The 24,270-nt window shown below is 50.1% G+C and overlaps 1 protein-coding gene across 2 annotated transcripts in view; it reads left to right on the top strand.

Moving 5' to 3' along the window:
• Positions 1-23,728, top strand: part of GALNT14 (polypeptide N-acetylgalactosaminyltransferase 14) — a gene marked incomplete at both ends in the record, with an annotated part of 222,972 nt that extends 199,244 nt beyond the window's left edge. For both annotated transcript variants that reach the window (XM_082672353.1, XM_082672354.1), the window contains 4 exons: positions 3,957-4,040; positions 4,524-4,668; positions 22,239-22,358; positions 23,570-23,728. In XM_082672353.1, the coding sequence (XP_082528479.1) occupies positions 3,957-4,040; positions 4,524-4,668; positions 22,239-22,358; positions 23,570-23,728 (508 nt within the window). The remainder of the gene's footprint in view (positions 1-3,956; positions 4,041-4,523; positions 4,669-22,238; positions 22,359-23,569) is intronic.
• Between the last annotated feature and the right edge of the window lie 542 nt (positions 23,729-24,270).

The raw sequence follows: 24,270 nt of genomic DNA, 5'->3' as shown, positions 1-24,270 counted from the left end.
AGAAATTATGGGCCAGATACCATTACATGAGATAGCCCATTAGTCCTCCGCAAACTGAGAAATGGGTATAATTACCCCTGTTTTACAGATGAGGAGACTGGGTCCTCTACAGGTTCAGGTACCTGCCCTGGATCACACCATTACAGGAGGGGGAGAAGGCTCAGATCACACCTGTCAGATTCCAAAACTCTGTGATATTGCATTCCCCAACCCAGGGTTGATTTGAGTAGAGAAAAATGGCAACTTCATTGATGTTATCATTCGTCTTTTGCGGGGGGCAGCCGGTGGCTTTTGTCATCTAATGTCCCTCAGTCACTCTAAGGCTGTTGACAGATGGGATTTTTGCAGCCAACTCTCCACAGGTCGAGCCCATCACTGCCCGGGAGGATTCAATCAGAGGTTGCTAAAGTGATTTGTATTTCTGAAACCATGAACCCACACTGTCTCCACTTCTCCTACTCAGAGCCTCCCAAGGCGTTTATTCTGAGTCCTCAGCCAACTTCCGGTCTTTTGGCCACGTGGGTCCACCCCTCCTTTCTTCATTGCTCTCCCCTCTCCAACTTGGGTTCCACCTTCTTGCTTAAAGAGAATGCTTAAAAGATGTTGTCCTCAGATCTCTCGCTCTGTTGGGCATCTATCAACCCTCCCTGGGGAAGTTCTCTTAACCCTGGATGAACCCGACTTTGTACCGTTTCCTCCCCGGTTCATAGGCTGCTGAACGGTTCTGGGCCTGTCAGGTGGTGCTACCACTCCGTGGCCGTCAGGCACAGGGAGGCCCTTGGTGGACCTCTTGAGCCTGCCACCTTGCCTGGCCAGCGTTCTCCCTCAATCTCCATTTGTACCTCTTCCACTCTCCCCAGCTGCTGAGTCCACCCCACTCCTTTCACTCACAGAAGATGACACTTCTGTTTTGTAGATGAAACAGCACCAACTTCCCAAGACAGACGAACCTGTATCTGCACCATCCTTCTGTCTCTTTCATCTTGAAGGATAAGGTGTGCCTCCTGTTCTCCGGACACCCTCTTCTCCCCTGCATTCATTCATAAATGATCATTAATCGAGGTCCCACTGCCTGGATTCATCTCCTCCTGCCTGTCGGCTTCTCGCACTTTAATGTGCACACAGATCTCCCGGAGATCTTGTTAAAGTGTGGATTTTGGTTCGGTAGGTCTGCAGGTCTGTAAGCCCCACGTGGTGCCGGGCTGCTGGTCTGAGGACCTCAGCTGAAGGAGCGAGGTTTCAGGGCGATGGGTGCCAAACTGTCTGTACATCGCAGTCACCTGGGGAGCTTCAAAAACTCTGCTGCCTCTACTCCACCCCCAGAGAGTGGATTTCCCCTGGGCTGTGGCCTGGGCTGTAGAATTTGTAAAAGAACCATCCCCCCCACCATCAGGTGATTCTGATGCACAGACAGTGTGGGAGCCCCCGTTCTAGGGGACTTTGCCCTCTTTCACTCTCCCTGATCACCCATCTCTCTTCTCTATTGCATGGTCCCTGTTGGCATTTAAATTTATTCAGTATCTTACATAGTTTTTAAAAACAAAAAAGGAAGAGAAGGAAAGAAAACAAACTATAAGAACTCTCCCTCAGGGGCTTCTCTGGTGGCGCAGTGGTTGAGAGTCCGCCTGCCGATGCAGGGGACGCGGGTTCGTGCCCCGGTCCGGGAAGATCCCACATGCCGCGGAGCGGCTGGGCCCGTGAGCCATGGCCGCTGAGCCTGCGCATCCGGAGCCTGTGCTCCGCAACGGGAGAGGCCACAACAGTGAGAGGCCCGCATACCGCCAAAAAAAAAAAAAAAAAAAAGAACTCTCCCTCAGTCCAGCCTTGCTCATCACCTACACCCAGTCTTCTGCTGCTTCAGAGCCAAGCTTCATGAAAGAGCTGCCTGCATCGCTGCCTGCTGCTCCCCTCCCCCTTCTCCTGACTGTGACCTGAGGCCGTGCCCCTATCCCCTGCGATCACTCCCACCTGGCCCACCCATGACTCCCTGGGACCCCTTACCTTTCTCTATGTTACCCCATTGGTATGAGACTTCTCCCACCCAGCCCCCTTCAGGCACACTTCTGATCTCGGTTTCCAGACCTGCAGTCTTGGCTCTTGTCGCGGTGCGGGCTGCACCCTCTCAGCCCCCTTTGCAGGCTCAGGCTCCTCTCCCCACCCTCATATGTTGGTGTTCCCCGAGGATCATAAGCCCTCTTACTCCACATTTTCCCTGGCATCAACCACCACTGTGCTGCCGATACTCGCGTTTCCATCTCTGTCTTGCACCTTTCCTCTGAGCTCCATCCCTTATGTCCGAGTAGCAACTGGACATCTCTGCCTGGATGCCTCCCAGGCTCCTCCAACTCGACAAGTCCTAACTGAACCCATCCTCTTCACTCCTAAGCTTGCTCCTTACCCCAGATTCCCCATCTCAGTGAACGCTCTTCCTTGCATCCTGTTGCCAGACCAGAAGTCTGAGTGTCAACCTTGACTTTTCCCTCCCCCTCTCCTCCCACACCTAGACAATCACCAAGTCCCAGAGATCCTGCCTCACTCATGCACTGAACATCTGGGTTCTTGCAAATACTGAACATTTAGCCTTTTTCAAACAATGTCATTCCTGTCCTCATGTTGCTTGGAGTCTGGTGAGGAGTGGTGGTTAGTGCTGTTTAAGAAGTTCCAGTGCCGTGAGGGCGCCCGGTCCAGTCTTTGGGGTGGAAGGAGGCAAGGCTGGAGAGAGCGAGGCCAGTTCTATGTGGTCACCCAGGAGAGACAAGGTGTACATGGAACTCGGGTGGGTGCTGGTGGTGCAGTGGAGAGAATTAAACCTGTCCCTTCTCTCCGTTCGCACCCCACTTCCCTGCCAGCATTCATGAGCAGCACCTGGGTTTCTTCAGCTGCCTCCTAACTGCTCTCCCAGCTTTGCACATCAGATGCATTCACCACCAGTGAGATGCTCTTAAAGGGCTAACAGCGCCACATCGTTCTCTGCTTAGAACCCATCCATGGCATCCCATTGCCCTGAAAATGCTCCTCCACAGCATTTCACAGGACCTTTTATGGTCTGCATCTTCATCTCTCCTCCCACCCACCTGCCCTCTCCCATTCCCCCACATACAGCCGTTCACACACACACATATTCTAACCTGCACCACTGTTCCTGCCAACAGACCCCTTCCCTCTCCATGTGTACTAATCTCTCTTTGCTATTCCCCTGGCACTACCAGGGGCCCCCACCTCACCCATTTTCTGGTTTGTCTGGACAACGTCCACTTTCCTTCCAGATACCAGCTTCCACATTACCACTCGACCACCACTGACCCGACAAGCATGGGGCCACCTCTGAAGTGCTCCCACCCCACATCCACGTCGGGCTGTGAGCACCCGGTTCGTTACCTGTCTCTCTCTTGCTCGAAAGTTCACCATCACGTCCCACGTTGGGCACAGTGCCTGGCGCGTACTAGGTACTCAGGAAATACGTGATGAACAAATACATGACCAAAGCCCAGAACCAGCTAACGAAGAGGATTCTTTGAGGCTGGGCTGGTTGAGGCAGGGCGTCGGGGGGATGGCAGTTCAACAGCAGAATCCAAAGAGAGATTTGTAAGTAGACCCAGAGCCCCGGCGGTGACTTATTAACAACACGCTGAATGTTCTCATAGCCTCGTTTTTAATGAAAAGTAAAAACACCCCCAAATTCTGTTTCCAAGTAAAGCACAAATCTTTGGTGTCATGACCGCTCCACTGTGAGATATTGCCAAGTGTTTCCATAGCTCTGTCTGGAGCTCTCAAAAGCTCTCTCGGTTATTTTCTCCAGCACCCTCCAGGGAGACGTGGGTGCAGAGCATGGACACGGTTTGTGCTGTACGCCTCCCAGCCTGGAGGGCTGGTACCTCCTGGGTCCATGTTGCTGGTACCCATCTCTGACACAGCTGTATTTTGTCTCTGTGTCTGCCCTCCCCCTTCGCCCCCAGTATTGAGAGCAGATTGAACCTGAGGAAGAACCTGCGGTGCCGGAGCTTCAAGTGGTACCTGGAGAACGTCTATCCGGAACTCAGGTATCCGCCCTGTGGTTTGAGCCTTTGCTAGCTGCAGGGAGAGACCCTCCGCTGACTCAGTCTGGAGAAGGGACCCCCTGTGGCCATCTGGATGAGGGCTTTTCAGTATATGGAGGTCTAAGGCCAGTTGGCTCCACTTATCCCTGAAAACAGAAAGAGAATTCTATTAATCAGTAGCATGAGGGATTGAGGTTAGCTGTAGCAGTATTTCTCAGCTGCTCAGATCAGAACTCTGGGGTGTGACCTCAGGGCATGGACTCACTGATTCCATTCCAGGCTCCAGTCTCCTGGGTTGTTCCCTGCTGCCTTGCTGCTAGCGGCCCCTCCCCCATCCCCAGGCCCCGAGCAGTGCAAGTCATTGCAACACAGCCGGGGCGAAATGCCCCTGCCATTCTCCAAACACTGCCCGACCTCTCCAACTGCTGCTGTTACTACTAATCCAAAGAGTAGTGGTGTCTCATCCCTCCCGTGGCTTTCCTCTAGAGTACCCAAGGACTCCTCCATCCAGAAGGGCAGCATCCGACAGAGGCAGAAGTGCCTAGAGTCTCAAAAGCAGAAAGACCAAGAGATCTCCAACCTCAAGTTAAGCCCCTGTGTCAAGACTGAAGACAAGGATGCAAAGTCCCAGGTAAGGTAACTGGCTGGGGATGCTTGAACGTGTGAATGGACTTGGCCTCTATTTCCTGCTTCTACATGAATCAGATGTCTAGTTATACCCGGAGCTTAACAGCAGAGCAAGAGAAGCACGATCCCCCTCACTCTGGGACTGGGTTCACTCCGCTTGGTTTCCAAATGCAGACTTTCTCTGAAAGACGCCTCACCGGGCAACTTAGCGCCTATAGGAATTAACCATTAAATTAGCAGGAGTTTAATGAGGATGTCATTGGTGTCCAAGCTGCTGGCAGTAAATGTGGGCTGATCAGGCAGGGTGGGCAGCACAGCTACCTCAAAAATATGAGATGCAGACAGAAAAGCATCCTGCTGGGTGACACTGTCTCTAGGTAAAATGCCTGCTCTGTGAGTCTCCCCGCTGACTTAACCCTGACTTCCAGACAGTCATGACAGATGTGGTACAGCCTTCCCCATCATCCACCGCCCCCATCTCTGGGCAGGGCCATCGATCATCCCCTTTCTGCCTCAGCAGGCCTGTGGCTCCACCTCTGCTGTCTCCTGCTTCCCCCAGGTCTGGAGGGACCATCGTCGCCCCTTCTCGGAAAGGTTTCCTTGTGCCTTAGCTGTTTCATCAACACTGTGGGTCAGTGTACTCCCCTCTGAGAATAGAACTCTTCTAAAAAGTCACTGACAAATTCACAGCCTGTCTCAGCCTCTGTAGCACTTGGCCTGCTGGATGCATGAAAACACATCCATCTTATAGCTTCCCTCCTGGCTCTGGAGACACTGCATGATCCCGATTGTCCTGCAATCCTGTTCTTTCCACCCCCTTTTGTTTTTTTTTTTTTTTTTTGGCTGGCTCCTCTCCCCACTCTCATACACTTATGGTGAGTAATCACCCAAGTTCTCAGTTCACTGTTCTTTTCTCTGTAACTGGTTCCTTGGAGATTTTATCCATGCTTCCAGCTTTGGCAACCTCCTCTGTTTTAGTTTTTTTGTTTTTACATCTTTATTGGAGTATAATTGCTTTATAATGGTGTGTTAGTTTCTGCTTTATAACAAAGTGAATCAGTTAAACATATACATATGTTCCCATATCTCTTCCCTCTTGCATCTCCCTCCCTCCCACCCTCCCTATCCCACCCCTCCAGGCGGTCACAAAGCACCGAGCTGATCTCCCTGTGCTATGCGGCTGCTTCCCACTAGCTATTGGTTTTACATTTGGTAGTGTATATATGTCCATGCCACTCTCTCACTTTGTCACAGCTTACCCTTCCACCTCCCCATATCCTCAAGTCCATTCTCTAGCAGGTCTGTGTCTTTATTCCTATCTTACCCCTAGGTTCTTCATGACATTTTTTTTTCTTAGATTCCATGTATATGTGTTAGCATACGGTATTTGTCTTTCTCTTTCTGACTTACTTCACTTACTTCACCTCTGACAGACTCTAGGTCCATCCACCCCACTACAAATAACTCAATTTCGTTTCTTTTTATGGCTGAGTAATATTCCATTGTATATATGTGCCACATCTTCTTTATCCATTCATCCGATGATGGACACTTAGGTTGTTTCCGTCTCCGGGCTATTGTAAATAGAGCTGCAATGAACATTTTGGTACATGACTCTTTTTCAATTATGGTTTTCTCAGGGTATATGCCCAGTAGTGGGATTGCTGGGTCATATGGTAGTTCTATTTGTAGTTTTTTGAGGAACCTCCATGCTGTTCTCCATAGTGGCTGTACCAATTCACATTCCCACCAGCAGTGCAAGAGTGTTCCCTTTTCTCCACACCCTCTCCAGCATTTATTGTTTCTAGATTTTTTTATGATGGCCATTCTGACTGGTGTGAGATGATAGCTCATTGCAATTTTGATTTACATTTCTCTAATGATTAATGATGTTGAGCATTCTTTCATGTGTTTGTTGGCAGTCTATATCTTCTTTGGAGAAATGTCTATTTAGGTCTTCTGCCCATTTTTGGATTGGGTTGTTTGTGTTTTTGTTATTGAGCTGCATGAGCTGCTTGTAAATTTTAGAGATTAATCCTTTGTCAGTTGCTTCATTTGCAAATATTTTCTCCCATTCTGAGGGTTGTCTTTTGGTTTTGTTTATGGTTTCCGTTGCTGTGCAAAAGCTTTCAAGTTTCATTAGGTCCCATTTGTTTATTTTTGTTTTTATTTCCATTTCGCTAGGAGGTGGATCAAAAAGGATCTTGCTGTGATATATGTCATAGAGTGTTCTGCCTATGTTTTCCTCTAAGAGTTTGATAGTTTCTGGCCTTACCTTTAGGTCCATTTTGAGCTTATTTTTGTGTATGGTGTTAGGGAGTGTTCTAATCTCATACTTCTACATGTACCTGTCCAGTTTTCCCAGCACCACATATTGAAGAGGCTGTCCTTTCTCCACTGTACATTCCTGCCTCCTTTATCAAATATAAGGTGACCATATGTGTGTGGGTTTATCTCTGGGCTTTCTATGCTGTTCCATTGATCTATATTTCTGTATTTGTCCCTTTACCATACTGTCTTGATTACTGTAGCTTTGTAGTATAGTCTGAAGTCTGGGAGCCTGATTCCTCCAGCTCTGTTTTTCATTCTCAAGCTTGCTCTGGCTATTTGGGGTCTTTTGAGTTTCCATACAAATTGTGAATTTTTTTGTTTTAGTTCTGTGAAAAATGCCAGTGGTAGTTTGATAGGGATTGCATTGAATCTATAGATTGCTTTGGGTAGTAGAGTCATTTTCACAATGTAGATTCTTCCAATCCAAGAACATGGTATATCTCTCCATCTATTTGTATCATCTTTAATTTGTTTCATCAGTGTCTTATAATTCTTTGCATACAGGTCTTTTGTCTCCTTAGGTAGGTTTATTCCTAGATATCTTATTCTTTTTGTTGCAATGGTAAATGGGAGTGTTTTCTTGATTTCACTTTCAGATTTTTCATCATTAGTGTATAGGAATGCCAGAGATTTCTGTGCATTAATTTTGTAACCTGCTACTTTACCAAATTCATTGACTAGCTCTAGTAGTTTTCTGGTAGCATCTTTAGGATTCTCTATGTATAATATCATGTCATCTGCAGACAGTGACAGCTTTACTTCTTTTCCAATTTGGATTCCTTTTATTTCCTTTTCTTCTCTGATTGCTGTGGCTAACTTCCAAAACTATGTTGAATAAGAGTGGTGAGAGTGGGCAACCTTGTCTTGTTTCTGATCTTAGTGGAAATGCTTTCAGTTTTTCACCATTGAGGATGGTGTTGGCTGTGGGTTTGTCATATATGGCCTTTATTATGTTGAGGAAAGTTCCCTCTGTGCCTACTTTCTGCAGGGTTTTTATCATAAATGGGTGTTGAATTTTGTCGAAAGCTTTCTCTGCATCTATTGAGATGACCATATGATTTTTCTCCTTCAATTTGTTAATATGGTGTATCACATTGATTGATTTGCGTATATTGATGAAATCTTGCATTCCTGGAATAAACCCCACTTAATCACGTTGTATGATCCTTTTAATGTGCTGTTGGATTCTGTTTGCTAGTATTTTGTTGAGGATTTTTGCATCTGTGTTCATCAGTGATATTGGCCTGTAGTTTTCTTTCTTGTTACATCCTTGTCTGGTTTTTGTATCAGAGTGATGGTGGCCTTGTAGAATGAGTTTGGGAGTGTTCCTCCCTCTGCTATATTTTGGAAGAGTTTGAGAAGGATAGGTGTTAGCTCTTCTCTAAATGTTTGATAGAATTCAGCTGTGAAGCCATCTGGTCCTGGGCTTTTGTTTGTTGGAAGATTTTTAATCACAGTTTCCATTTCAGTGCTTGTCATTGGTCTGTTCATATTTTCTGTTTCTTCCTGATTCAATCTTGGCAGGTTGTGCATTTCTAAGAATTTGTCCGTTTCTTCCAGGTTGTCCATTTTATTGGCATATAGTTGCTTGTAGTAATCTCTCATGATCTTTTGTATTTCTGCAGTGTCAGTTGTTACTTCTCCTTTTTCATTTCTAATTCTATTCTTCTCCCTTTTTTTCTTGATGAGTCTGGCTAATGGTTTATCAATTTTGTTTATCTTCTCAAAGAACCAGCTTTTAGTTTTATTGATCTTTTCTATCATTTCCTTCATTTCTTTTTCATTTATTTCTGATCTGATCTTTATGATTTCTTTCCTTCGCTAACTTTGGTTTTCTTTTTGTTCTTCTTTCTCTAATTGCTTTATGTGCAAAGTTAGGTTGTTTATTCGAGATGATTCCTGTTTCTTAAGGTAGGATTGTATTGCTATAAACTTCCCCCTTAGAACTGCTTTTGCTGCATCCCATAGGTTTTGGGTAGTTGTGTCTCCTTTGTCATTTGTTTCTAGGTATTTTTTTTATTTCCTCTTTGATTTCTTCAGTGATCACTTCGTTATTAAGTAGTGTATTGTTTAGCCTCCATGTGTTTGTATTTTTTACAGATCTTTTTCTGTAATTGATATCTAGTCTCATAGCATTGTGGTTGGAAAAGATACTTGATACAATTTCAATGTTCTTAAATTTACCGAGGCTTGATTTGTGACCCAAGATATGATCTATCCTGGAGAATGTTCCATGAGCACTTGAGAAAAATGTGTATTCTGTTGTGTTTGGATGGAATGTCCTATAAATATCAATTAAGTCCATCTTGTTTAATGTATCATTTAAAGCTTGTGTTTCCTTATTTATTTTCATTTTGGATGATCTGTCTATTTGTGAAAGTGGGGTGTTAAAGTCCCCTACTATGAATGTGTTGCTGTATATTTCCCCTTTTATGGCTGTTAGTATTTGCCTTATATATTGAGGTGCTCCTATGTTGGGTGCATAAATATTTACAATTGTTATATCTTCTTCTTGGATCAATCCCTTAATCATTATGTAGTGTCCTTCTTTGTCTCTTCTAATAGTCTTTATTTTCAAGTCTATTTTATCTGATATGAGAATTGCTACTCCAGCTTTCTTTTGGTTTCCATTTGCATGGAATATCTTTTTCCATCCCCTCACTTTCAGTCTGTATGTGTCTCTAGGTCTGAAGTGGGTCTCTTGTAGACAGCATATATATGGGTCTTGGTTTTGTATCCATTCAGCCAATATGTCTTTTGGTGGGAGCATTTAGTCCATTTACATTTAAGGTAATTATCAATATGTATGTCCTATTCCCATTTTCTTAATTGTTTTGGGTTCGTTATTGTAGGTCTTTTCCTTCTCTCGTGTTTCTTGCCTAGAGAAGTTCCTTTAGCAGTTGTTGTAGAGCTGGTTTGGTAGTGCTGAACTCTGTCAGCTTTTGCTTGTCTGTAAAGATTTTAATGTCTCCATCAAATCTGCATGAGATCCTTGCTGGGTAGAGTAATCTTGGTTGCAGGTTTTTCTCCTTCATCACTTTAAATATGTCCTGCCAGTCCCTTCTGGCTTGCAGAGTTTCTGCTGCAAGATCAGCTGTTAACCTTATGGGGATTCCCTTGTGTGTTATTTGTTGTTTTTCCCTTGCTGCTTTTAATATGTTTTCTTTGTATTTAATTTTTGACAGTTTGATTAATATGTGTCTTGGCGTATTTCTCCTTGGATTTATCCTGTATGGGACTCTCTGTGCTTCCTGGACTTGATTAACTATTTCCTTTCCCATATTAGGGAAGTTTTCAACTATAATCTCTTCAAATATTTTCTCAGTCCCTTTCTTTTTCTCTTCTTCTTCTGGAACTCCTATAATTCAGATGTTGGTGCATTTAATGTTGTCCCAGAGGTCTCTGAGACTGTCCTCAGTTCTTTTCATTCTTTTTTCTTTATTCTGCTCTGCAGTAGTTATTTCCACTATTTTATCTTCCAGGTCACTTATCCGTTCTTCTGCCTCAGTTACTCTGCTGTTGATCCCTTCTAAAGTATTTTTAATTTCATTTATTGTGTTGTTCATTGTTGCTTGTTTCATCTTTAGTTCTTCTGGGTCCTTGTTAAATGTTTCTTGTATTTTCTCCATTCTATTTCCAAGATGTTGGATCATCTTTACTATCATTTTCTGAATTCTTTTTCAGGTAGACTGCCTATTTCCTCTTCATTTGTTAGGTCTGGTGGGTTTTTATCTTGCTCCTTCATCTGCTGTGTGTTTTTCTGTCTTCTCATTTTGCTTATCTTACTGTGTTTGGGGTCTCCTTTTTGCAGGCTGCAGGTTTGTAGTTCCTCCTGTTTTTGATGTCTGTCCCCAGAGGCTAAGGTTGGTTTAGAGGGTTGTGTAGGCTTCCTGGTGGAGGGGACTAGTGCCTGTGTTCTGGAGGATGAGGCTGGATCTTGTCTTTCTGGTGGGCGGGTCCACATCTGGTGGTGTGTTTTGGGGTGTCTGTGGCCTTATTATGATTTTAGGCAGCCTCTCTGCTAATGGGTGGGGTTGTGTTCCTGTCTTCCTAGTTGTTTGGCATAGGGTGTCCAGCACTGTAGCTTGCTGGTCGTTGAGTGAAGCTGGGTGTTGGTGTTGAGATGGAGACCTCTGGGAGATTTTCGCCTTTGATATTACGTGGAGCTGGGAGGTCTCTTGTGGACCAGTGTCCTGAAGTTGGCTCTCCCACCTCAGAGGCACAGCACTGACTCCTGGCTGCAGCACCAAGAGCCTTTCATCCACACGGGTCAGAATAAAAGGGAGAAAAAGTAGAAAGAAAGAAACAGGATAAAAGAAAATAAAATAAGATAAAATAAAATAAAGTTATTAAAATAAAAAATAATTATTAAGAAAAAAAATTTTTGAAAAGTAAAAAAAAAACCGGATGGATAGAACCCTAGGACAAATGGTGAAAGCAAAGCTATACAGACAAAATCTCACACAGAAGCATACACATACACACAAAAAGAGGAAAAGGGGAAAAAATAATAAATCTTGCTCTCAAAGTCCACCTCCTCAATTTGGGATGATTCGTTGTCTATTCAGTTAGTCCACAGAAGCAGGTACATCAAGTTGATTGTGGAGCTTTAATCCGCTGCTTCTGAGGCTGCTGGGAGAGATTTCCCTTTCTACTCTTTGTTCGCACAGCTCCCAGGGCTCAGCTTTGGATTTGGCCCCACCTCTGCGTGTAGGTCGCCGGAGGGCATCTGTTCTTCGCTCAGACAGGATGGGGTTAAAGGAGCCGCTGCTTCAGGGACTCTGGCTCCCTCAGGCCAGAGGGAGGGAGGAGTGCGGATGCGGGGCGAGCCTGCGGCGGCAGAGGCCGGTGGGACGTTGCAACAGCCTGAGGCACCCTGTGCGTTCTCCCGGGGAAGTTGTCTCTGGATCCCGGGACCCTGACAGTGGCGGGCTGCACAGGCTCTCCGGAAGAGGGGTGTGGGTAGTGACCTGTGCTCGCACACTGGCTTCTTGGTGGCGGCAGCAGCAGCCTTAGCGTCTCATGCCTGTCTCTGGGGTCCGTGCTTTTAGCCGCGGCTCGCGGCCGTCTCTGGAGCTCCTTTAAGCAGCGCTCTTAATCCCCTTTCCTCGCGCACCAGAAAACAAAGAGGTAAGAAAAAGTCTCTTGCCTCTTAGGCAGGTCCAGACTTTTCCCCAGACTCCCTCCCGGCCAGCCGTGGCGCACTAACCCCCTGCAGGCTGTGTTCACGCCGCCAACCCCAGTTCTGTCCCTGCCTCCGACCAAAGCCCGAGTCTCAGCTCCCAGCCCCGCCCGCCCCGGCGGGTGAGCAGATAAGCCTCTCGGGCTGTTGAGTGCCGGTTGGCCCTGATCCTCTGTGCGGGAGTCTCTCCGCTTTGTCCTCTGCACCCCTGTTGCTGTGCTCTCCTCCGCGGCCCCGAAGTTCCCCCACTCCGCCACCCGCAGTCTCCGCCCGCAAAGGGGCTTCTAGTGTGTGGAAACCTTTCCTCCTTCACGGCTCCCTCCCACTGGTGCAGGTTCTGTCCCTATTCTTTTGTCTCTGTTTATTCTGTTTTCTTTTGCCTTACCCAGGTACTTGGGGACTTTCTTGCCTTTTGGGAGGTCTGAGGTCTTCTGCCAGCATTCAGTAGGTGTTCTGTAGGAGTTGTTCCACATGTAGATGTATTTCTGATGTTATCTGTGGGGAGAAAGGTGATCTCCGCGTCTTAGTATTCCGCCATCTTCCCCCTCTCCTCCTCTGTTTTCTTGATTCACAAATTCTGTATCTTCATCCATCCATGAATTCATTCATTTATTCATTCATTCACTCTACAAACATCTGTGTCCTCTGTTGACTGTGGAGATGCATAGGTGAAGGGCTAGGTTGCAGGCCACCATGGCCCCTCGAGGGATCTAATGCAAAAAGAAGCAAGTCAGCAGCCATTTTGATATAATCTCTGTCCTGGTGAGAGTTTGGTCCTTGGTGCTATAGAAGTGCAGAGAGATGATATCCAAATTCTATACAAGGATTGGGGAAGTCTTCCCAGAGGACCTGAAAATGAGCTGTATCCTGAGAGATGAGTAGAAATAGGCCAGGTCACGAAGGGAGGAAAGGGCAGGTGGGCAAATCCAGCATGTACCAAGGGCCGGGGCTGGGAGCCAGGATGCCTTTGAAAGGCTGCAGGGAGATTGTGGTCAGAGGGGTAGAATGGTGAGGGAGCAGCAAAGGTAAGACTGGAGAGGAGGGAAGAGGCGCGTCATGGCCCCTTTTCCCATCTGAGGAGATTGACGTTTATCCTCAGGGGTAGGAGGCTGTGAGAGCCCAGGAGGTGGCTCCAGGATGGCGGGTTTACACTCAGACATCCCTGCCGGACTCTCCCTCTCAAACACAGGGTGATCTAGTGAGTCCACAACCACAGCAAACGCCTCGGAAACTCAAGCCAACAGATGGCTCCTAGTGCCTGTCAGGCTCCCCGGCCACCTCATCACGCCACTAATTCTCTCCTGTCCATCTTCCATGGCTTCTCTTTCTCCCACATCCCCCATTCCTGCAAATCCCGTCCCTTCTCCCCTCAGAATAGCTGCTCATGGCCCCAACATTCGCTTCTTCATGCCAGGTCAGCGGCCCTCAGCCTCGGCACTCTTGACGTTTGGGGCTGGGTCACTCTGTGGTAGGGCCCATCCTGTGTACTGTAGGCCGTCTAGCAGCATCCCTGGTCTCTGCCCACCAGGTGCCAGGAGCACCCCATACATACCTGTCATTGTCAGTCAAAGCTGTCTCCAGGCTTTACCAAATGCCCCTGGGGGACAGAACCACCCTGCTTGGGAACCACTGTGTTAGATGCTGGCCACAGCCTCCAGTAACATGTGCTCACCAAACCATTGTCCCCCATCTCCATGCAGCCTTCGATGGCTCCCCATTGTCCGCCACAGAAACCCACACTCTCAGCCTGGCATTTGAGGCGTCGCACCACCAGCCTCCAGCCTGCTGAGATCTTTTCCAAAAATAATCTCCGCTCCAGCAAGACACGGAAGCGGGCTGCCTGAGTCAGACAGGAAAAGGGGAAGGAGACAGAGGTGTTGGTTTCACTCTAGGTGTGGCAGCCTGGCTGAGAATGATACCACTTGTCAGTGGCGTTTTGTAGAATGTGTGAGTAGGTAACGCACGTCCCTGTCTTCTGAATCCACGTGTGGGCCCTGCTCATGGGCATCGCAAACAGCCAAAACGTTATCATCCCCCTTTCCCTGAGACAGAAGTTTGCCGCATCTGTTTCCAGCAAAGTAGGGGTTTTTCTGGTACGTAATGTCTTTGGCTGCATAAGGAAGGTGGCGGGGGGAGCCATGGGATCTCTGGGGCTCAGGGAGGGGCCACCCAATAGCCTGGCCCAGGGAGAAGCTGCCAGGCCTTTATTTGACTAGAGGAGAGTGGTACCTGTTCTGGCTGACGTCCCAGCGGAGTGCGAAAGGGGAGAGGAGAAAGCTGTCGCTGTGGGAAACTAAGGTTTAGCAGAGTAACAGGGTTCAGGTGAGCGAAGAGTTCTTTTGTAGAAAATCGTGCCAAGCTGTCACTCCTCTGTGCTCTGGAGAGAACAGTTGGGTGTGTGTGGCAGCAGTGCAAATTCAGGATATGGGAAGAACACAGGAGACAGGACGATGTTCAGGTCCCTTCAACAGATGACAGGACGATGTTCAGTTCCCTTCAACAGATGACACCCGCCGAGTGTGCACGGTGCCCTGGGCACCAGGCTGCATGCTGGGGTGCCGAGTGGGATTACACCGGGTCAGACACAGCCCTCTCCTAGCGGGACGCGCGGCCAACAGCAGGCCTGGGCTGCCTGTCCAAGTATTCTGAAGGTGTTGAACCCTCTGATAGAAATCGGCATAGCAATTTCAGCTAGACTCGTCCCCCAAGTGTGTGGGCGTGTGGGCATGTGCATGTGTTTCTGGGCGTGTGCACGTGTGTGCGTGGAGTATATACCCTTGCAGGACTGACTTACACTACGTTTCTCGTGCTTTCGGTGTCTGCTGCTCTTTCCTACGTAAACTACCCGTCCCGTCGTCCTCCTTCCCAGCGCCTCCTGCTAAGGTGATAACCCTCCTTTGCCTCTTCTCCCCTCTTGCGTCTCTCAGCTTGTCCTGCCTCGTGGCCTGTCCAGAGAAGTTGCATCTGCCCCTCAGACCCCTTCCTGTGACTCGTTCACCTTCTCTCCTGCCCCTACCTCTCTGTCTCTGAGAGGCCGCATCAAGCCGATTAAGTAGGTGTTACTACTATCCTCGTTTTGGAGATAATGAACGTGAGACCTGGAGAGAATTCTCCAAGGTCATACACTAGTAAGTGAGGATTTGGAAGTAAGGCAGGGTTTGGAAACCTGGCTCCACAGCTCTGCTCGAGCTACTGCTGCCGCTGGGGTCATGGCTCGTTCCGGGCCCTTTGATTCAGTTTAATCTCGGGAGACCCCTCCTCCAGGTCGTAAATATTAAAACGATAGATCAGCTCCTCCTTGACAGGAAATAGCTGGCAGGAGCTTCCTCCTCTCGGCCACTTCCCAGTGGCAGCCCCTGTGAGAAGGGAAACCAAGGTCACACCCCGTGCCGGGGGCCGGGGAGGGGGCAGACCAGAGAGTAGGCCCCTCCCCTGACACTGATGGGAACCGGGCAAGAGTATGAACGGAGGCCCACCCGCCGCGGACGCCACACCAGGCCAGGGGACACGCGTGGCGCTGGCTTCCAGCCTGGGCTGCCCCCCTTTACTTCCCACCCCACCTCTGTCCCCCACTGTGAACTCCCAGCCTGCATCTCCCTGCTTGGTCACTCCTCTCTAAAGGGTCCCCCTAGGGCCTGGGTATGTGGACCTGGGACACAGTCCATCCTCTGGAACGGACCCAGGGGAGAGAGATCCACACAAGTCCCGAAATCAGGCTCAGGTTATTTGGGTGGTGGATTCCGGCGTCTTCAACACGTGGGGTGAAAGGGCAGCAGAGGATGGGGCTCGGGGGCCCTGAGCTCTGCTTCCAGCTGGCCACTGACTCTCCAGGTGGCGTGTCCCCGTGCACGTGGCTGTCCTCATTGTTGAAAGGAGACCGTCCAACCATGGCTGTCCTATGGCCCCAATGCTGGCTCACGACCCTGCTCCACCGCAGCCCCATCCACCCCTCACCCTCCTTCCCTTCCCTTTCTTTGGCTGGTTTGTCAACCTTAGGAACAAAATATCTAACCTGAGTGTGTATTCAAGATGGCAGCAACCTGATGCCTTGGGTAGAAAGGGAAATACATCATCAGTGTGTAAATGTGTGAAGCCGCAGAAGCCTTCTGGGTAGTAAGTTTCCTCTCAATTTTATTGGATTCCCTAGAAAAATACTTGTGAAAGATAGAAAGAAGACAGATGCACCAATCTCACTGTATCCGCATTTAAAGAAAGGGAAAAAACATAAATGAAAAACTTTTTAGTGTGTCCTCCCACCTGGATCCCCAGCAGTTCAGGCTACTGGCTTGTGAAGGATGCGTGCAGGCCACTAGGTAGCCTGGGTGGGTGAGATGAAGATCAAAGCTCTTCCCCCAAACCCGGACTCACACTGGCACCTCTCGGTGAGTCTGCCAGCGGGACAGGTTGCCAGCGGTCACCTTCCCTGCCTGATACCACCCTTCCTCCCCGGCTTTCTCAGCACACCCTTGGGAATGGCCCCATCACGACTGCCTCTCCAGCATCTGTCCTGGGAGGCGAAGCAAAGGCAGTTTTCCAAAGGAGGATCTCCAGGGCCGTCTCTCCTCCTGTTGGCATCCTCCACTATCACAGCCAACGGGCGGAGGGTAACTGAGCACTTGCTCCCTGTTCAGCACCATACTGGACCCTCCGAGTACGGGGCTGCTGCAATCTGCATTTCAGAGCTGAGGGGACTGAGGCGCAGAGTTAAGTAACTCACCCAAGTTTATGGGGTTAAAAAACAAGCGAGCCAGGGTCTTAGCCCCGGCAGTCACTCCAGAGTCCAACAGCCTGGCCTAACACAATATGTACTGGGTGTATTCTTACAACTTGGGAGGAAAGGACACGATGGACTGGAAACAAAGATCCCCAAAGTGAGTCTAGTCCCAGTTGAAGGAGAGGAGCGTGTCTCAGAGCCGCCCCTGGTCAGAGGGCCCCCACCAGGGCACGGCTGAGCTCTGTCCCTGCAGGTGATGAAGGTCCCCCGCATGGCCAGTCAGTGCATCTGGGGGATCCCGCAGCCATGCAGGCGCATCAAGAGGTCGGCTGAACTAAAGGTTCGCTTGGACCCACTCGTTCATTCCCAGCATCTTGTCTGAAGCAGGCTTCAGGGTGTGTTCGATGGACGAGGGCAATGCCCAGTGTGGCCTACGAGGTTTGAGGCCAGCCCGTGGCCCTGGACGCGCTTGGCTCAGATCCTGCCTCACCAGGGAGGTCCCGCATTCACAGTCAGCCCCAGGGTCTGCCCCTGACATTGCCCAGAGCAACCACTGACCTCAGTCCGCCTTCCATCCAATCGTACCTACTTCCCAGGGTGGCTGTGAGGGTCACGTAGACAACGGAAGGTGAACAATCAAGAACAGAAGCGTCCCTCGACACCGAGTTACTTTGGCCGTCTAACCACAGCACAGCCGGCAGGGCTGCCTCCCATCCACTGTTTCTTCTCCGTTGTTTACTCTTCCCCACACGGGAGAATTTTTGAACAGGGAACTCACCACCAGCAGAAAATGATGTATGCTTCTGCCTTAAGGAAAACACAGCCCCCTAACGTCTGTCCACATGGCAATGTTTCTCTGTCCTCATCCAACCACTCCTTCCCATGTGTTGGAAAAAGATGGTTCACGGAGACTCTCCTCCAGGGGCTGGGCAGTGGGCTGAGTGCTCCACGAACATCTGCTTGTTTCAGCTTCACAATAACCCCCACTTCACAGATGGGGGTTTCACAGCAGGCTTAGAGGAGGGACCAAGGCTACCCAGGTCATATGCTAGTAGCGACAGAGCAGGGTTCAGACACGGCCCTGCCGCCTCCAGATACCAAGCTCTTAAGACTAGGCTAGGTAATGAGAATTTATTGCTCAGTGCTCTGTGGTGACCTAAATGGGAAGCAAACCCAAAAAAGAGGGGATATGTGTTTACAGATAGCTGATTCACTTTGCTGTACAGCAGAAACTAACACAACATTGTAAAGCAACTATATCCAACAAAAACTAAAAAAAAAAAAAGGCTAGGCTAGGGTTTCTCAACCTCAGCACAGTTGGCATTAGTACCAGGTAATTCTTTGTTGCAGGGACTGTCTGTGCATTGTAGAATGTTTAGCAACATCCCTGACCACACCCACTAGGTGTCAGTAACAGCCCCGACCTAGTCATAATAGTCAAAAAATGCCTCCAGACACTGCCAGCTGTCCCCTGGGTAGGTGGCTAGGGGCAAAAGCACCCCAGCTGGAAAGCAGTGCCCTTGCCTACTGGCGGTGGCTCTGGACCATTCTAAGATCAGCCCCTGGGCTTGGGCCCCAGCTTAGCTTCATGCCTGCTCCCTTCAGAACTTTACTCCTTCAGGTATCTCCTCTGAAGAAAATCTTTCCTCTCTGCTTCTCCAGCCAATGCAGGACAGTAAGCCCCAGGCTAGCTGCCGTGGCAAGGTGAGCATTTACTAGCGAGAAGTCTCCTCCCCCAGTGACGGGTCACTCCTGTCTCCCACCCACACTGGCAGCTCCAGAGACTTCCTCCGAGCACAGAAGGCCTTCAGGCTGTCCGGCCTGGACCATCCCCTCCCCAGCATCAGTTCCCCTCTTCCAGGGCAGCAGCAAAGAGGCTGGAGGGCCAGGAATGGACTGCCTCCTCCTCAACCCCTTACCAGCCCGTCCCAGAGGGGCGAGGCATCCCACACCACCTCCAGGATGGCCTCTGGGTTAGCTTCCATGGATATGGCCTTGTCTGTGTGCATTGGGTTGAAGGCTGTGACTTTGCCAGTCCCTGAAATGGAGCCGTCAGTGCTCACCGATCGAGACCAGGCCAGCCTGAGCAACCATTGCCGCCTTCTTGAATTCATTTCTGACTCTGAGATTCATTTAATAAACCCATTCATCACCGACCATTCTGCAAAGCCTGACAGGCCGCAGAATAGGAATCGGAAAACCTCTCCTTGCTTCCTTCCCCACCTGCTCCCATGTTCTGCTTCCCCCTTAACTCTCTTCTCTTGCATATGTGTGGCCACAGAGCTGCGTCCCTCTGGGGAATTGCGAGGCTGAATTATTTCGATGCCAGTAAAGCACCGGCTAATGCAAAGTCCACATAGCATGAGGGCTTCAATACCTGTCTGTGCCTGTGCACGTTCTCCCCCGGGCGTCTCGAGGTGGTTTCCTCAGAGCCCCCAGGGTACCATATACATTCCTTCCTGGAAGGCATTTGTGGATGGGGTGTCTCAGAGTTAAAAGGACCACCACTCCCCACCCTACCCCACACCATCCTCAGCACTTCTGATTTTTGAAACCCCTAAGGATATTCAAAAAGAAGTGCCCAGGGCTGCCCTGGTGGCGCAGTGGTTGAGAGTCCGCCTGCCGATGCAGGGGACGCGGGTTCGTGCCCCGGTCCGGGAAGATCCCACGTGCCGCGGAGCGGCTGGGCCCGTGAGCCATGGCCGCTGAGCCTGCGCGTCCGGAGCCTGTGCTCCACAACAGGAGAGGCCACAATAGTGAGAGGCCCACGTATCACAAAAAAAAAAAAAAAAAGTGCCTAAATGGGCTACCAGAAATTGTGGTATATTTTAAGTTTTTATATTTAATCAATTAATGCTTTTAACATAAAAAACACAAAGCTAGTGTATTGTAGTGGTCGTAAGATAATCACAGGGTTTATTTTTAAGATGCTAATTCACGGTTCACTGCAAGCTGTGTGGTCAGGTAGTGGGACGGAGCGATGAGCCTCATCTTCTTTCCATGTCGGTGACTGTGTGTTTATCCTCATTTCCAGGCAATGCAGAAGTCTAACATTGAGGCCAGTGGTACGGTGGGCCTGGGCAAATGGCCCCCTGGCAGCCCTGCCCTTGTACCTGGGCCCTGCTCTCCCCCCGCACCACAGGCCAAGGAATTCTCAGGGCTCACGCCTAGGACCTGTGTCCGCCTTCTACATTACACTCCCCAAATGTGTAGGACCCCAGAATCCGCCCTAATGACCCGAGCCTGATTTCGGGACTTGTGTGGATCTCTCTCCCCTGGGTCCGTTCCAGAGGATGGACTGTGTCCCAGGTCCACACACCCAGGCCCTAGGGGGACCCTTGAGAGGGGAGTGACCAAGCAGGGAGATGCAGGCTGGGAGTTCACAGTGGGGGACAGAGGTGGGGTGGGAAGTAAAGGGGGGCAGCTCAGGCTGGAAGCCAGCGCCACGCGTGTCCCCTGGCCTGGTGTGGCGTCCGCGGCAGGTGGGCCTCCGTTCATACTCTTGCCCGGTTCCCATCAGTGTCAGGGGAGGGGCCTACTCTCTGGTCTGCCCCCTCCCCGGCCCCCGACACGGGGTGTGACCTTGGTTTCCCTTCTCACAGGGGCTGCCACTGGGAAGTGGCCGAGAGGAGGAAGCTCCTGCCAGCTATCTCCTGTCAAGGAGGAGCTGATCTATTGTTTTAATATTTACGACCTGGAGGAGGGGTCTCCCGAGATTAAACTGAATCAAAGGGCCCGGGACGAGCCATGATCCCAGCAGCAGCAGTAGCTCGAGCAGAGCTGTTGGGGAGAGTGGGTGTTGGGGCCACTTTGTGTACCTGACTTAGGATAACCTCTCTGAGCCTTACCTTCCTCATCTGTAAAAGGGAAATAATGACAACACCTACCTAATTGGAGTCTTGTGATTAAGTTAACATGTGTAAAGCTCCCAGAACAGTGCCTGGCACATAGTAGGTGCTCAAGAAATGTGAGCCTCTATTAGCCATCTTGTCATGGTTCCGACGTTACCTCCATGTATACAGGCGTCTTTCCCTTGCAGCTTACCCTGGAGGAAGGCAAATGGTTTGCGTAGCATGGTTATGTTCACAAGGCCAGAGAGTACATTTCCTAACGTTTTATTATTTAAAAAAAAGAAAAACTGAATAGATACAGAAATCGAACTCAGTGGAAGAGTATGAAGAACCCCCGTGTACCCATCCCCAGGCTTCAGGAATTCTCAACTCACAGCCAGTCTTTGTTTGTCTCTATTTCCATCCACTCCCCAGGGAGTACTTTCTGGTCTAGGTCGTCTCTCGACACCAAGTGGCCTGGTGCAGGGACAGAAGGTCCACTGGACGGTAAGGGTGTCGTGGAAGAGGAGAGGTACAGCCCTTAAAGGGGTCCTCTCTGCAGCTCCCCTCGGGGCATCCGATTCACAAGTCTTCGTTGCCCCATGATAAGACAAAGGACAGATGTTATCCCTGTTTTACAACCTAGGAAAAACCTCTTGAAGGTTCACGTTTGACAACTATTATGCCAGCATTTCCGCCCCTGAACGAAGAGCTGGGCGGTGGCCCGGGCTGCTTCAGCAGTTGGTTGCTCTCTGGTCTCTGGCGCTTGAAGGAAACGTTCCTCCTTCCTCGTAATGAACCTCACCGAATGCCCCGTTCCCTTCGCCTCCGTCAGAACTCTGCATGTCCATCCAATTCCTTAGCTGCTCCCCATGCAGGAGGTCCAGGGCCAAGTGCTCTGTTCTCCTGGAGTGCTGGCGTGCATGCGCCCTCTTGGAATGATTTTATTTCTCACAACTTCCTTCTTTCCTTCCTTCTCCTCTCCCACCCCCTCCTCATTCCCTTAGCCCCTCCATCTGCCTCTTGTCACAACTCTCACGTTCTCAGGGCGCCAATTTGGACTCCTTTTCAAAGAAGGGACATTCTAAAGACAGCTGGGAGGATGGGGGGTGTGACCTGCCGGGTAGCTATGTGAAATGTCAAGTGTGGGGAACAGACACCGATCCAAACGGAGAAACTGGAGACCATGCAGTTCGGCCGGGGTGTCCTTCAGTCTCCTGCCCAAAGCCCAGAATTGGTCCTTGCCTCTCAGAGGCAGCCTGCATGCCCCAGGCCAGTCCCCTTCTTGGGAGAGGGGCGGGGACTTCACCGAGGGTGTGACCCAAGAACCTCTGGCTCTTGAGTAGCATTTTCCCAGGTCACCTGTTGATAGTCGATTCCCGCTAGGACCGCCCCCCCGCCCCGCCCAGTGCTTCGTACCAAGCTGCGCTAATTGTCACACGTAGGCACAGTAGTATCCCAACAGGGGTGGCTTCCAAGCATCCTGAGGTGACCCTTTCTGGCCTCTTCCCCTCCAGATCTGGGCCTTCACATACACCCAGCAGATCCTCCAGGAGGAGCTGTGCCTGTCAGTCATCACCTTGTTCCCTGGCGCCCCGGTGGTTCTTGTCCTTTGCAAGAATGGAGATGACAGACAGGTAAGTGCTCAGCGCGTCTGCCCTGGGACGTGGCCGCCGGTGTAGGTCTAAGTCTCGTGTGCAGGAAAAGAGAGAAGCTTCAGAGGAGGAAGGGTTGATAAGGAAGAGGTCCTCTGGTTAGGAGAGGGAGGGAGGGGCCTCTGATACCATCCGTGGTGCCCACAGCAGCGATGCGCTGCCGTGTGAAAGCCTATTGACCGCGCTATACCTCAGCTTGCGTGTGTATCTTGTACTGCCCTGTCTTGCTCCGACGCCCACCCAGGATCCCAGAGCAGGAGCATACTGGGACAGAGCCTGCGGGGCCACAAGGATGAACAAGACTCGAACCTCTGCCTTCGGGGGCCTTGGCCTCTGGCAGGACGTCCAGCAAAGTTCATAGCACTCTGGATGTACCTTGTGCCTAGTTTCTCTGGCGGCACAGTGTTGGCTCCACTCAGTTTCCTGCCAACTGGGTCCTGGTGTTAGAGAGACCGAGATTCAAATATCCATTTTCACGGCTCACTGGCTGTGTGACCCTTGGCAGGTTACTGGACCTCTCTGAGCTTCAGTTTCCTCCTCTATGAAATGAGGTTGATGATGCCCACCACACAGGGTAGCTGTTTAGAGCAATTCACTGAGATCTGTGATACCTGGTCAGTGGTAGCTCCCCAACACGTGTCCATCCCCTCCCTCCTTGTCCAGTGAGATGAAGTCTGGGAAGCAGCAGCACGAGACCCCCTCTCTACTTGGGCCCCTCGTGTGCTGAAGCACTTTGGAGGAGCAGAGGTTCGGCTTCAGGTGCTGCCCAGGAGCCCCTCCCCGCTGCTGCCTCGCCATCCCCCCCTCCTCATTCTCACCCACTTCTTCATGACGGTGCAGATACCGAGCGTGGATCATTTCTTTAGCTGCTCCTGTGACTAACTCGCTTTACATTTTCTGGCCTATGGCTTGGAAAGTTATTGCCTTCTAATGAGTTTTCCTAGCAAACATATTGATTTCGCTTTTACTTTTTCTAATCCGATAAAAAAAAAAAGAAAACCAACAACAATACCTGGCAAGGCAATTAGTTGCAGTTTTCTTCCTCCATGAGACCATGAAGTCAAGTCTCTGGATGACCCTAGCCATGTGATGTCAACATTTCTGATTACGCTGGAACTCCCAATACTATTGCTAGGACCCAGGACCTTAGCCAGAGAATTCTGGTTCATCCTCTCCCCTCTCCATCTTCCCAGCAATGGACCAAGACTGGTTCCCGCATCGAGCATGTGGCATCCCACCTCTGCCTAGACACAGACATGTTTGGCGATGGCACTGAGAACGGCAGGGAGATCGTTGTCAATCCGTGTGAGTCCTCACTTATGAGCCAGCACTGGGACCTGGTGAGCTCTTGAAGATCCGTGTCGGAACCGGCGGGGGCCGTGGGGTGGTGCTTCCCCGGATGAGAATCGCACTGGAAACCAGGCTGCAGGCAGCCCCGAACTACTGCAGAAGCCCTGAATGGGGAGGCGAAGGCAGAGCCCCCCCCAGGACAGGAACGGCTGTCAGGGAGGATGCAGGAAGAGACTGCAAGCCAAGAGCAACTCAGAGACAGATCCCCGTGTTCTCAAGGCCGTTAAGTTCCAGTCCTGGCTGGGTCTGCCCCTGCACGGTACCTGGAGGCAGAGATCCGATGGGAAGTGTTGATGTGGTTCCCTGTCTTAACGAAAGAGGCCAGAGAGAGCAGCCTTCGTCGTCACTAGGCCAGGACTCGACTGAGAGACGAAGGGCGGAGGTGCTTTTCAAAACAAATAAAGGAACCGTGGAAGTTCTGTCTGTGTCTCTCCTCCTTTGTTTCCACTTGGGTTAGCTCAGAGCTAGGCTGAGTTCTCCTTTGAGTCGGGGTGGGCAGGTGGTGGGGCCTTGTTGGGGGTGGAAAAAGAGGACGGAGAGATGG

The sequence above is a fragment of the Grampus griseus genome, assembly GCF_964374135.1.
Source record: "Grampus griseus genome assembly, chromosome: 15".
Lineage (NCBI taxonomy): Eukaryota > Metazoa > Chordata > Mammalia > Artiodactyla > Delphinidae > Grampus > Grampus griseus.
Note: the sequence above shows the minus strand (reverse complement) of the source record. Positions and strands in the feature narration are given on the sequence as shown.